The sequence below is a fragment of the Adiantum capillus-veneris genome, chromosome 6 (assembly GCF_014529385.1).
Source record: "Adiantum capillus-veneris isolate H3 chromosome 6, ASM1452938v2, whole genome shotgun sequence".
NCBI lineage: Eukaryota > Viridiplantae > Streptophyta > Polypodiopsida > Polypodiales > Pteridaceae > Adiantum > Adiantum capillus-veneris.
In genome coordinates this window covers 28,170,873-28,185,885 of record NC_140936.1, presented here as the reverse complement: position 1 = coordinate 28,185,885, position 15,013 = coordinate 28,170,873, and the positions used below count along the sequence as shown (strand labels likewise).

General features: G+C 43.6%; 1 protein-coding gene across 1 annotated transcript in view; it reads right to left on the bottom strand.

The window, feature by feature from the left end:
* Positions 1–7,748: 7,748 nt before the first annotated feature.
* The window catches only part of LOC147455281 (vacuolar protein sorting-associated protein 32 homolog 2-like), a 48,683-nt gene continuing 41,418 nt past the window's right edge, over positions 7,749–15,013 (bottom strand). The window contains exons 2-6 of the mRNA XM_086514098.1: positions 9,023–9,122; positions 8,860–8,945; positions 8,641–8,732; positions 8,444–8,558; positions 7,749–8,356 (exon numbers count right to left, since the gene is read on the bottom strand). Of these exons, the coding sequence (XP_086370224.1) occupies positions 8,156–8,356; positions 8,444–8,558; positions 8,641–8,732; positions 8,860–8,945; positions 9,023–9,122 (594 nt within the window). The 3' untranslated portion in view covers positions 7,749–8,155. The remainder of the gene's footprint in view (positions 8,357–8,443; positions 8,559–8,640; positions 8,733–8,859; positions 8,946–9,022; positions 9,123–15,013) is intronic.

Sequence of the window (15,013 nt, the reverse complement as noted above, 5' to 3'; positions counted from 1 at the left end):
TGAGAAAGTCTATGATTTTCACACAATATGAGGGTTTTGAAATTACCTTTGAGGGCAAGGCTTGAACATGGTTCAAAACTAGGAGTAGTCACGGCCTTCAATCTCTAGCACAAATTTTTGTCCCACTATTTACTAAAACAAGAATCAAACACAACCCAAATGATTTTCTCATATTAAACTAATCATGTAATATAGGAATATACCAGGGGGGAGCAAATGTTGGATATTGCAAAGAATGCTAGACCGGTCTCAACAGGGATCCAAAAGACGGGAATTGGGGATCCAGATGGGGATGGTCTGCTAAAGAGCATAGTACATCAATGAAGTTTAAAAGACCCCTAGGTTTAACCCCATTAAGACTTCCATAGGATCATATCCTTTCATGACGACGCTCGAAGCTAGTGAGGAACGAGGGGAGTTGCAAGGCCTGGCTTTGTTTGGAAATAGCCAACTACTAGCAAAACAATTTGTAGACGATTATCTCCTCTTCTTGAAGGCGTGCCCCCAGGTCATCACGAAAGCTCTGGAGATTGTACAAATATTCTCAGTAGCTTCAAGGTCCCAATGTAATATAGAGAAGTCAAGGTTGATCTCCCTGTTGAAAAATGACTCATTTGACCCTTCTGACTGGTGGGGAGAGATTGTCACAAAAGGGAATATTTTCAGACATCTGGGAGCCCCCTTGGGGGTAGACGTAACTCACAAGCAAAGATTTGAGTGGGTGCTTGAAAAAACCAAAACAAAAATGAGTAGGTGGGAGTATGCTCTTCTCCCATTCCCAAGTCAGGTAAAAGTGATTAATGCCTTTATGCTCCCTTATATTGCCTTCACTAGCCCGCTTCTCAAGATGGCTAAGTGTCACTAGAAAGAGTTCTTAAAACGAGTAAAAAGGTTTTTATGGAAAAACAACACAAAATCCTCCAAGCCATGGCAATGGGCCTGTTGGGACTTAGTCGCTCGACCGTGAATCAAGGAGGCCTCGAAATTCTCAACCATGTGGCCCATGCAGAAGCTTGCTGCACCAAATTTGTTGTTTCCTTGGCTAACAAGATCAAGATTGGGCTATCATGATCAGAGATATGATAGAAGCAGCTAAACTTGGCTCGAAAGGTGGAAAGTGGAGAGGGGTAGAGGTTCATGACAAACTATTAGCCCCGACACGGTCTACCCTAAGAGACGGCTCAGGGGAATTGGTAAGAAAATGCAACAGAGCAGCAAGAGTCTCAAAGTGGAGGGAAGAAACCAGATACTTCAAGAACTCCATTTTGCATTGGTCCCCCTGGCTTTCCAAAGTTGTAGATCTGCCACAAAATCCCTATTGGATAGAAACGGCCAGGACACTGTATAATAACAGTCTGAATCGACTTGGGCACTTTTGTTACAGTGACAGCAAGAACTGGAAAACCATTGACCTTCTGGTTACCCAGTACCAACTTAATAGCTTGGAGGTATTGCTTGTCAACAAAGTGATGAAAGAGCTTGAGAATGTAGTGATGCCAATCTGTGATTCAGAGTTTGACTGGAATGCCTAGAAATGGCCCGGAAGCAGTCTCTTATGGAAACCCCATCCTAAAGGCATTTATCATACAATGATGCATAAGAAGAATTGGTCTAGACCCCTTAACAAGATATGGAAAAAACAATGGCCGGAGGAAAGGTGGGAGCAAGTATTGGAGAACATTTGGAAGCCAAAGATTCCACAGCACATGAAGGTATTTTTATGGAAGGTAATTTGGGGTGCTCTACTGACAGGGGTGAAGATTCAGGAGAGAGGGATTGGGACAGATCGATGCTTGGGGTGCAGGTTGGCTAGTGAAGATTTGGCCCACCTATTCATGGAATGCCCAACTATTAAAGGCCTCGTAGAGAAAATATGCAAGTGGGTCCAAAGAACATGGAAAATTGGTTTACTCAAGACTGATTTATTCCTTGGAGGTAAGAATTTAGGTAGTCCTACCCTCCTCATCAGCACTCAAATCGTCAGGTACTTCTTCTTACATAATGTATGGCAAACAAGGAGCCACCGTGTGTTTGGAGAAGGTTCTGAGGTGGCAAGCTTCACAAAAATTATACAAGAAAGCAAAGTGCTAATATGGACGCTCGGACGCAAGCAAAACTCGGAGGATTGGTCTAGGACTACTTGTGCCTTGTTGTCAGCAGATGGAATGCCTAGGAAGGGAGAAAATCTTGGCCATTAGAAAATAGAAGATCTTTGAAGAACATTATAATTGACCTTGTGTATCAAGGATAAGGGGGCCGGTCGTTAGGGGTGGCTCCCTAGATAGCCGTTGTAATTATGGTTTCTGGATGATGTCATGGCTCAGCACAAGCATGGCAAGATCTTGTAATTTTTGGGATGATCAATATAATTCACTCACAATTGTGAGTTTTGCCAAAAAAAAAAAAGGTCGTCAAATTTCTTAAAGAAGAGCTAACACATGAAAAAGAGGAAGTATTAAGATTCGGGTCCCCCCACGAGAAGTTTTGGGAAGATTCTCACAATAATTCTCACATTGTGACTTCCCTCAACATCATGAGCTTCTACTCGGGAGGCACTGCATACCTAGCTAGGTACGATTGGGGGGTCGGGGGTCCCCTGTCCCCAATCGTACCTAGCTAGGTATGCAATGCCCCCCGAGCAGAAGCTCATGATGTTATGCATTATGAAAAACACTGAAAAAGACTTTTCCTACATGAGAAAATTTCTAAATCTTCTTGTGCCCTATGCACCAAGAGAATTAGTGAGATTCAAAACGTCTTGCTAATTTGCAATCACACAATATGCAAAAGAATTTTGGAACAACCTCCTTAAAAGTAGTAGAGCCTCAAATATCAACATTTTCCCTTGTGTTAAGGAACTATCAAGGAGCATGTCTCCTTAAAATTACTAATAGAGACGAGAACAAGTGTGATTAGATTGCAGTAGAGCTAACAAAATACCACTAATTTTACTGATGCAAAGTGGGACTTGGCTCTTATGCATGCCCAAAGCAAGATAAAGGGAAAGCTTGAGCTTGCAAACACTCAGAAGATGAGCATATCAAGGCAACAAAGATGGCCAAAGCTTAGGAAGATAAAGACACCCACCAATGGAAGCAAGAAAAAGAGCAACTGAGAGTAGGCCACCAGCAATCACAAGAAGATTTAAACATTTTCTCATGTAGGAAAACGGAGTCCTTTTCAGTGTTTTTCATACAATACATAACATCATGAGCTTCTGCTCGAGAGGCACCGCATACTAGCTAGGTACGATTGGAATCAGGGGACCGCTGGCCACCTCACCGGGCCGGCGGTCCTCTGCCCCCAATCGTACCTAGCTAGGTATGTAGTGCCTCCGTCACAGAAGCTAATGATGTTGGTGTAAGTCACAATGTGAGAATTATTGTAAGAATTTGTCTAAAACTTCTTGTGAATTGATAGTACATCGAGAAGAAACGAGTGGAAGAAAAGCCTCACAATAACAACAAACATAAGGAAAGCAAGGAAAAGAAGATAAATCAAGTGACAATAATGATTATGACTGCATAGCCCTTCTTATCACCTCCCTCTCCTCCAAGCCAGCAGTCCATGCCACCTCCACCATTTCTTGAGGAGGAGAAGGGAAATGGTAAATCAAAGGCACAAAAAGGATTTTTGAGTGACCCCAAAAAGCAACAATAATGTACATAAAAGCAAGTACAACAACATCAAGCATTCAAGGAAGCCTAAGTAAAAGATAGGACAATAAGGGGCTCGAGGCTTGGGACCACAAAAACACAAGAGTATGTTAAGCTAGAGGAAGATATACCCACAAAGCCTATGCCAATTGGAGCAAAGGTGAACACTTTATGTGGTATGGCTGATGACAACAGAGGAGTTTAAAGCAGCACCATCTTCTCTGATGATGTAATTGAAGAACACCCCTCGGGCACAAGCTGAGGTAAGGGATGCAATTGGCACACAAGGGGGAGGAAAAGAAGAGGAAGAAGCAATACAAATAAGGTTTGAATTGAAACATACGAAGGTGTGTAAAGAAGAAGGAACCATGAGGGCAAGCCAAATATCTCTTTGATATGACCCTTTTTGGAGGAGGAATGAAGTGCTCATGCAAATTTCTCCATAGCCACAACCAAAAAAATATATTGCAGAGCTCCTTGAAGAGGACTCTGGCATAGCAACCTTAGGTTCAAATGTTGTAAGACTTAGCCAAAAAGCACAAATATGCACCAACCAAAGGTACTACAACCACCTATGTACTTCATGCTTGTATGTATGTACCAAGGGATGAACTAGAGGATTTCAAGTCAAAATTCTATAATTTGGACATATCTCTCTACCTCTAGACCTTCAGTTTATAGAGATTTACAAGAATAAGAGAATAAATGAAGAAGATCGTCTCTCTTCAAGTGGACAAGTTGGGACAAAGGAGGCAAAAGTTGTGGTAGCACAACTGGAAGAGTAATGTGCAAAAAAGAAGATTAGAAATTTCTCATGTAGCAAAACAGAGTCTTTTTCAGTGTTGTTCATACAATGCATAACATCATGAGCTTCTGTTCGAGAGGCACCCCATACCTAGCTAGGTACGATTGGGCCGGCATAACATCATGAGCTTCTGTTCGAGAGGCACCCCATACCTAGCTAGGTATGATTGGGACTGCCGGCCCAATCGTACCTAGCTAGGTATGCGGTGCCTCTCAAGCAGAAGCTGAAGATGTTGAGGTAAGTCAGAATCACAGAGGAACACACAGGCTACTGCCTTTCAGCTGTAAGAAATCTAGAGCTAGCAGACAAGATGCGAGCTAGCCTCTCTTGCGATGAGCATGGCTGGCATATTTGTGACCTGTAGAGCAATTTTTCGATGGCTGCTTGCCGAGATAGTTCAAGGGCTGCCTCTTCCAGCCAAGCCTACTATCATCTTCTGCATCTCCCGTCAACAGAGGGTTATTTGCTCCTTCATGCTGTCCGGCAAGGCATGTGATGTGCTCAATCCCTCAAAGAATTTAGCCCTTGTACTAAAGGCTACATAGATGGTGCTTACCTTGGCAATCAATCAAGGAGGTCAAGTCTTGGGGAAGTTGCTAGACAGAAAGGATTATTGAAGCAATTGTAAGTTATATTCAACAAGAAAGAGCTTAGAGATGAGAACGGCTCTCAAGGCGCGATTAGAAGCTCAAAGAGCTGAAGTAGTGGACTGACAGCACACGATAGACCCGCCGACCGGCTTGACCTAGACAAGGCTACTAGTAGACCAACTTACAAAATCGACAAGTTACTTACACAATTTCATGGCTAGATAGTATTGGGATATGTGCTAGGTCTAGATTGTGTAGACACTGTGCAAAGACAAGACTCACATCACTTACTTGAAACTCATAATGTATGACATATATAGAATGAACAAAATATCTCCTTAGATAAGCACAAGGCCACATTAAAGGCTTGGCTCCCACTTGGTTTTCTCCTGCCAAATTCCAATGCCTCGTCCAATATGTAGTCCCAGCCATTTCAGCAGTTGGCCAATAGGCCACTCTGGTTCACAAACCTAGCATTGACAGTGTTCTGGAAAAATGTGTCTCAGCTTAATATCGTGGCGTTTTCATTTTCATAAATGCCGCTTGAGGGCAAGGGTAAAAGGTGAAAAATAATGTAAAAGCCCGAAAAATAACCTAATTTTCTAAAATTTCCTCTTCACAAAGTCAAGGAAAGGAATTTTGTATGTTTGGAAAATTGATTTTTCCCAAACACTACCTAGCAAGTAGTATCTCTATGCTATCATGGTGAGCCATGAATTGTACCCTCTAGAGCTGATGTCAGTCCCGTACTATACCCTACATCTAGGTTGTGTCATTAGTTCCCTCCCAAAAGTACCCACCTCCATGCCCCATGTATAATGTCTAATTCTAGTACCTCAAATGGAGAACTTTTCCTACTTCCAATCCATGCTCTCTTCTCTCTCTTGAGAGGACCTTCCTTTGGTGTGTAGAACTAGAAATAACACACACAGCTACATAAAATATCTACAATCCTTTTCCAATTTGACCAAATAAAGTGGACCCCTCTCATCTTACCCCACTGCTAAGATGTGAAGTTGTAACTCTTACTTAAATAGGAGGGCAACACCACCTCTATGCATACTCGTCTTTGTGAGGAATGACATCTCTATCACCCATGGGCCATAGCCTTCTCCAATGTTTCAAGTCTAAGCATATCTCCATTGGAGTCAAAATTGGACTTATGACCCACACGCAACACCTCCCTGCGCAATTATTTTACTCCTAATAATGGCATCAACATCTCTCGAGCGCCCACTACATCCCATCCGTGCTCATTCGTAGTCATCATCCTCGTATGGGGACCCCTTTTGCATCTTTAAGAACCCGTTTCTTCTCATAAAATGTCGACATTTTTCCGCAGTTTGAATTGCAATACAATACAGAAGAATGATAGCATAATTAGAGGAACATCGTCCAAGCCCCCCCCCCCCCCCCCCCCCCCCACACACACACACAGAGCTGAAATGAAATTAAATGTTATATTAACGTTTTCATAAGGCCAAAATGACCTATGAGACCAACAAGTTACAACCCGGTGAATATGATACAATGTCCGAGTACCAAAAATAAAAAGAGAAGGTACTGAAATGGAATTGCGTAGGATATGAGAGGGGGGGGAGGGAGGGAGGGCTAATATAATACACCGCGGGTGTCTCTGTGTGTGTATATAATAATGGGTAAGAGCAAATACAAAGGTTGACACAAGATGCGCAGGGTGTACAATCCTCAAAATAGCTAAATCACAGGAGATCCATCATCGGTCAGGCAAATCTCATCAATCTCCTCCATGGTCAATAGTCTGACCAGGTGGCGTGCATGTCAAGCCAAAGTGACCCGAATCCCCTGATGCAACCTCCATCGATGTTGTGTAGTCCTCCACAATCATGGGCGTATGGATCTCCCTAGCTCAATCGCTTGATCAATCGACATGCCTCTGGTGTAAGGAGAATGTGAGCTCTTTTGTTGTAGCTGCTCCTCCAACTGCCCAATGTCCACTCTAAAGAAGTCTGTCATCCGCCTTTGAGACTGGCTAGCCTCTCCTCTCATCAAGCTCTTTCTGTGTCTGCGGAGCTCAAGCAAGAACAGTCCCAGGCATCTCTGGTCCGCATACCCCATGACTCTAGAGAGTGATCCAAAGCCCTCTCCGAACAGGCAGTGAAAGCGACCTCATATCTCATAGTAAATTGGGCAATGGCATGTGTAGTGCAACTCTATCTTAGGCTCCATGTTCTTCTGGTACTCACCGTCTCTACCAATCTCGACCCGAAGCTGGTGTGAACGTGTGTATATGGCAGAGAGAGAGAGAAAGAGAGAGAGAGAGAGTTTTAACGTCGTAGGTAACTATCCCAAGAGACCTTAAAGATCTATCCGCCGAGGAGAGTTGAACTCAAGACCTGTTATTCAAGAGGAAAATGACGACCAATTTACCACACTTGGGTGATAGAAAGGTTATACCATTTTCCTCTTTTTTATTAGCACACGCACACACACGTGAAGAATAAAGCTTTAACATCGTAGGAAACTATCCCTTAAAGATCTATCTGGTGGGAGAGAGAGAGAGAGAGAGAGAGAGAGAGAGAGAGAGAGAGAGTTGTGCAAAACATAAAAGCTTATCTTTTAGTAAAAAGGGAAAAAAAAAGCCTTACCTTTTGAAATGATTGGATGGAATAGTTTGTACACATCAAGGCAAAACCCAAGAATTGCTGACTCTGAATATAACACTCTAAAGAATTTTTTCAATCCCTCTTTACAAAAGCATGCTTGCAACAACTACCAACATGCAATACCCGAGTCGACTACACCCATCTTCAAAAGCAACTGCAATGACTACAGCCTTTGAAAATTATGTTGCGACACAAGATAAAAACATAAACCCTAAAATAATGCATGTCCTGCCATCACTGTTGGGCATTGGCAATGGCAAGTATATAGAGGTGTCTAAAGGTACAATATATGAAGATGCAACACCATGTATTATCACGAGAACGTGTCAGGTTAGAGACAAGCCCCTAAAAGCAGTGCATAAATGTACACATCGGGTTCTCAACAGCAATTTAGCAGAATTAACCCTTTGAGAACCCAACACGGCAATCAGAAGCCCAGAATCATCAGAAGCAAATTTTTTACAAGGCCATCTCAGCCTGCAAGGCTGCCAACTCATCATCTTCAGCACTGGTATGTGCTGGAGTCTTCTGAGGTCGTGTGGGTAGCCTTTGGGCTGGAACGGATGGTAGCTTGGGTGCAGGAGCCGTGGTTGCCGGTTGAAGCAATTGTTCCTCAAGCTCAGCTTCTTCTAGCTCTTCCAATTCAGCCTCCAACTCATCCTGCAACATACAGCAGCACTGACCATAAGCCATTGTTGGGTTTGCGCACTTTATCCACACATATACCAAAGACATCTTCATTTTTACCTCATCAAAATCAGCCGCAGCCCCTATAGGCGTAGCCAAAGCCTCCTGAATCTGTTTCATGTTCTCGGTCTGTTCATTTATCTCATCCATTGTCTTGTCAACATCATCGATGTTCCTGTAGTTTCAAAGGCACCATGCTAAGACGAAAAAACCGAAAGAAACCTTAAGGACTACTGTTCTGACTCGATCGTACTTACGTAGATTTGTGCATGGCTTTCATAGCAGAGGCACCAGTTCTCAATGCATCAACTGTTTCTGTGGTGGCTTTAGCACCTTCCAACAAGATCATCTAAAAACACAATCCTTAATCAGAGATGCAGCCAACCATTACGATGAAACATCAAGGCTCAGCTGTTCATCCTACCAGCTCATGTAAGTTTAACATTTGACCAAGTAATTGTAAGAAATGAGATCACCTGATCATGTATTCGCAACTGAAAGTTTCCAAGCTGTTCGACTTGCACCTCATAAAGCTTCTTCCTTTTGAGGCATTGAATGGCAGCTGCACAACCACATTATGACAAATGTATCTATGAAAAGAAAAGCATTGACTGCATGATTGGTTGGCAGGTGGTAAACCTCTTTTATTTTTTGCTTTGGTGTATTCCTTTGCTTTTTCTACTTCCAATGCTATTTTTTTCTGCAGAACTTTCTCCTTTTTTTCAAGCATCTCCAATGTCTGGAAAAAATGAATAAATCAAGTCATGTAGATGGCAAACATAGGTATTTCAAGACATAGATTCACCAAGGCCTGTAAGGCAAGGACCACAATCAGAAGATCCCAAGGAGCGGTCTCATCCAACCTAGTCACCTTTCTGTTCACCAGTGTTGCTAGTACTAAAGAAAGATGGATCTTGGAGAATGTGCATTGACTATAGAGCTCTCAATAAAATCACCATCAAGAACAGACTCGCCTATCCCTAGGATCAATGATATACTTGACAGACTTAAGGGGTCCCCTTGTTTTAGCAGAATTGATCTGAAAAGTGGATATCATCGAATCCGAATTACTCTTGGAGACGTCTACCAGACAACTTTCAGGGCGACTTTTGGTTTGTACGAATATTTGGTGATGCCATTTGGCCTTACGAATGCTCCGGCTACATTCAACTGCATGATGGATAGGATTTTCAGAGAGAACCGATCATTTGTGGGCGCTTTCTTTGACGACATCATCGTCTTCTTGAAGAGTGAGGCAGAGCACAGACACCATATATAATACGTTTTCTAGGCACTGCAAAAACATAAAATTGGTTGTAAATGCGATAAAGAGCGAGTTCTTCTTGCCAAAGGTACACTTCTTGGGACACATCACCTTAGCGGAAGGTGTAAAGATGGACCCGGCCAAAGTTGAGACCATTCGCAATTGGCCCGATTTGAACAATGTTCATGAAGCTCTAAGCTTTTTGGGCTTGTGCTCATACTATCGGCAGTTTATTCGAAAATTTGCATAGATAGCTTTTCCTTTGCATGTGCTGACTCAAAAAGGGGTTCCTTTTACTTGGGGACTGACAGAGACTGCAACCTTTCAGACTCTCAAGGAAAAGTTGACAACGGGACCAGTATTGGCCTTGCCAGACTTGCAGAAGCCCTTTGAAGCTTACTGTGATGCTTGTGGTCGCAGCTTGGGAGCAGTCTTGATGCAAGAAGGCCATGTTATAGCTTACGAGAGAAGTTTCGGAAAAGCAGATGAGATGGGCTAACATTCTTTCACAATTTCAATTCCAAATAGTCTATGTTCAGGGACATAAGAATTTAGCGGTAGATGCGTTGTCTCGCAAGCCCTTGGTTCTGGCTATTTCCACGATTCATCATAGAAGCTTCGAGGATATGGTAGATCTCATATGCCACTGATCCTGATTTTGCAAACATCTTTCATTGGATACAGAGTGGGGAGACAATTGCAGGCTATTCCATTCGGGACGGCTATTTGATGCGGAAAACGATGTTGTGTTACACAGCCTTTGAGGGAAAAGGTTTTGACAGAGTGCCAATGTACACCTTTTTCGGGCCACAGCGGCATAGATACCACCTTGAAGGGTGTTGAGCGTTACTTCTACTGGTTGTGGCTCAAAAAGGATGTGGACGAGTTTGTTTGCAGTTGCTCAGTATGCCAAAAGGTCAAGTTTGTTGACAGGCATAAGGCACCAAGACTTCTACAACCTTTACCCATGCCCTAGCGTCCCTGGGAAAGCATTACCATGGATTTCTTTTTTATCTTCCCAAGGCATGATGGCATTTGGAGTCATCGAAAAATTCAGCAATCAAGCCCACTAAATTCTGGTAAAAAAGACAATTAAGCCTGATCACTTGGCAAGACTGTTTGTCTCACAGATTTTTCGATTACATGGCATGCCTGAGTCCATTGTTTCGGACAGAGATCCCCGATTTACTAGTTTGTTTTGGAGGGCAATCTGGGAGAACATTGGCACGAGGTTGTAGTTCTTGTCCTCGTTCCACCCGAAGGCAATCTGGGAGAACATTGGCACGAGGTTGTAGTTCTTGTCCTCGTTCCACCCGAAGGCAATCTGAGACAACCAATTCAGTGGTTTTGTTGATTTATTGAAGTCTTATATTTTGGATCAGAAGACTCAATGGGAAAAGTACTTGCCCTTGGTGGCGTTTGCCTAAACAACACAGTTCATTCATCAACGGGGAAGGCGCTATTTGAAGTAAGCGAGGGTGCTAAGAAGGTCTCACCATTTTTAAGCACCAAAGATAAGATTTTTGAAGCAGATCAGTACACACGAGATCTAACATCGACGCGACTTATAGAAAATGATTGTGTGCTCTTACGGTTTGAGAAGACACGCCTAAGGAAACGAAAGGGAAAGGCACAGCTTTTTCCAAAGCTAAGTATGCGGTACTATGGCCCTTTCCAGATTCAAGAGAATTTATGATGTATCCTTCAAACTAAAGTTGCCAGATACATGGAAGATTCACAATGCTTTTCATGTGAGTCTCTTGAAACCTTTTAACAGTGAGGTGCCAGTCGACAAGGAGCTTGAGGAGCAACTTGGAAGTAGAAGAGAGCGAGGAGATTCTCGTTCCTGAACAGATACTGGCTCTGTCACCAAGGGGTGTATTTTTCCTGTTGCCTTCCGTAAATAAGTACTAGATATTTTTATTTATCTTTATTTTTACTTGTCTTCCTCGGAACCCTTGAAAAGGTGCAAGTGAACATTGCATGGCCAGTGTGAAATGGCTACAGCCGAACAGGTTTCTCGCATCAGGCGTCTAGGTCGGTCAGTATGGGACTGGTTGGGCCAATTAGCACTGAATTCTGACGAGTATGGAAGCCTGTGTGCACCAAATGAAATCTGGGCCACTCCAAAAGACAACTTTATAAGTGAGAGGGAACTAGGGAATTAACTCAAAGGGGCAAACTGGACACTTGGCAGGAGGAGAGCAGTCTGCAGGACACCTCAACTAGAGGGGACGCCCATTTTGAGGCTGGGGCTGGATTTTGCCTCATAAGTGACCTACAGTGTGTGTGTGTGAGTAGTGGTGCAGGTCTACAGCTTTAATGGAAAGCTTGCCTTCTCCTCTGTCTCATATAGCGCGTTTAGGATAATGTGGCTCCTTTGAGTCAGCCAAAGGATTACAAGGAAGGTGGGCAAGGAGTGAAGTTTGAAACTTTCTGAGGAACTGAAGAACAAATTGAAGGCTTTGACCTTCATACAGCAGTTTGATGCAGCTTACGCTCGAGGAAACTTCACGGAATCTTCAAAGATACGCAAGGCCGCCACTTTCTTGAAAGGCAATGCGCTTCAATGGTGGACCGCATTGTTGAACCAGGGTCAAGCCCCAACAACGTGGATCCAATTCAAACAGCTTTTTGCGCCTGCATGGCTGACAAACACTTTTGAAGTGGATGAGAGGACAGAATGGCACGAGTTGAATGCTAAACAGTGTGCGAATTTGGAAGAGTACAATAAACAGTTTTGGGCCGCACAGTTGCCAATCACCTCTTACAAATTTGTGCCATTGTGTCATGTGACACATCCAACCCTATGTGTTCATGGACAAGCTACACCATAACAGGGTTTCCGTCAGTCCAGTCAATCTAGATTAGAAGTGATCTGGCACTTTTTGTGAGTCTATTCGTAGACCATGCATGCCCAGTCACTTAGTATAGATGCATATCCTCTGGTTGCACACAGCATGATCATCAGTATTCCCATCAGAATCCATCAGATTCCGTCAGGGGAACTTTCCATTGCATTTAGCCTATTTTCCCTATTTTTGACAATTTTTTACTTATTAATTTAAGTGACTTTCCAACAAAAGTAGGTAGGGCAATTTGGGTAAGAAAATATATAAGCAAACCAAAGTTAGCACTAAATGATGAGCCGGGAGTACAACAGGCCTTTGGCAACAGGTCCTCCCCTCTCTTAGCAAGAACCATCTTTTTCCCTCACCATAACCTAGCGTTTTGCATCATCGCCAGCAGCCCCCTTTTGCCTTGGCGTTTTCAGCAGATACTTGACCGCAGTCCCCCCTCCTGCACCTAGCGTTTTTCATGATCGCCAGAAGGCCTTGTTCCCTCGCGTTTTCAGCATCAGATCGCAGCAGGACAGCAGCGTTTTCAGCCATAAAACATAGCAGTCATCAGCGTTTTTATCAGGCTATTGCAGCGTTTTCCAGCAGCCCAAAACAGCCCCGAAAAATCAGCAAATCACCCGCAGCAGATTAGCAGTTAGCGTTTTTGGACAACAGTTAGTTTCATTCAGTTTTCAGCCCCTTTGTCGTCATCGCCGTCCCGGTTGTCATCGTCAACATAGACTAGATCTGCATCAATCCATGCATCATCATCAGTGTGACATAAAAACGCGTTTCATGCAGATGAAACCCCGAAACCCCGAAACCTATGAAACATTTTGCCGAAACGCATGAAACGGACAGGCATTTTTTATAAAACGTTTAAAATTGGGGCTTTTTTTCCAGAAACTTCATTCAATAGAAGTACTTTGCTAAATGAATCAATGATGCAGCAGTTATGATTCATGAAACTAGTGGCTATGTTTTAACTTTCATCAATACTTAACGTCTTTGATCGTGCTCGCTTGAAGTCGCTTCTAAGCAGTGAGCACGTCTCTCTCTCTCTCTCTCTCTCTCTCTCTCTCTCTCTCTCTCTCTCTCTCTCTCTCTCTCTCTCTCTCTCTCTCTCGTGGACATTAAAGTCTAGAGTCATGAGTGCTACATGTATACATATTTATCATATTTTATTAATATATAATTTAATGTCGTTTATGAAACCTGTTTCATGTTTTTGACGCTATGAAACGAAACGTTTCAAAACCTCGAAACCCCGAAACGACCGAAACCACGAAACATTTCATGTCACACAGATCATCATTGTACACGTTTGTGCAATCAATCATAGACCACTCTCGCCAACGAGTGGGGCCTTCGGAGGAGGGTTTTACAACGTCTCTGGTGTCGTATCTCTCTTCTCTCTATCTCTCAGTCTCATACACTTGCACGCACAGTATCCACTCACTTTGTTCGTGATCATAGCACTCTCCATTAAGAACAGAAGGCTCTCCCTTCCATAAGAACTAAAAGGAACCTTGAGCAAATATGGAACACTCATCTTGAGAAAGAACAACATTCATTCCGCTGCACCTAACATTGGTATCAGAGCTTTGGCAGTGTTCTATATCACTCAAGGAAAGAACCACAAGAATCACAAGAATTTTTTTGCTTGTTGTGGTCGCACGAACCCAAGTTCGCTTGGGCACGTCGATTCCTAATCGTGTTTTTGAAGAGTGATAGGAAGCCCAGGAAAGAAGGGCTTGTCCAGCCTCCCCTTGTGTCTCTTTTCACTCATTGAGAGCGGACCGTGCACTTGGCGGCCGGCCAATCGACGTGAGGTGGGAAAAAGCAACCTTGGTGTGAGCGCAAGGCCGCCAAGGGGTGCACCCGCGGAAAGGAGTAGAACTCGGGTGAAGAGAAGATCCTTCTCAAACATGGTTTGCAAGCGAAAGAAAACCTCAAGACCCTCAAGAACCCAAGACCCTCGTGAACTTAAGTACCAAAGATCATAGTGCATGGTCGTCACCCAAAGCGGAATGGATACTTCGCATACAGGTGATCAGCGTGAGAGAGGCGACGAAGAGTTCTTCCCACCAAGAGATTATTCTGACCCTCCCCCTTCGCCATCTACGCCACGAGTTGTACCAACTTCTATGGAGGCGATGATCAAGTCGATGTTGGACATGATGGCACAACAAGAAACGAATCGAGTTGCGTTGGCACAACTAGCAAGCAAAGCAAAACAACAGGAAGCTAAGGACCGCGAGCGCAACGAAAGAATTGCCGCACAACAAGAAGCAAATCGCATTGCTTTAGAACGCAAGCGCGACGAACGAAAAGAAAGAAAGGAGGAAGGGCAGCACGAAACGCGGCCTTGGAGGCCGAGCGTGCCGCTCAAAGAGTGGCCTTGGAGATCGAGCGAGAGGCTCAAAGAGAACTACGCACTCGAGAGTTCATTCGACAAGTACTTGCCTCGAAATCCGAACCAGCCAAAGATCATGGGAGTTCCTCAAGTGGCGCAAGCCACGATGA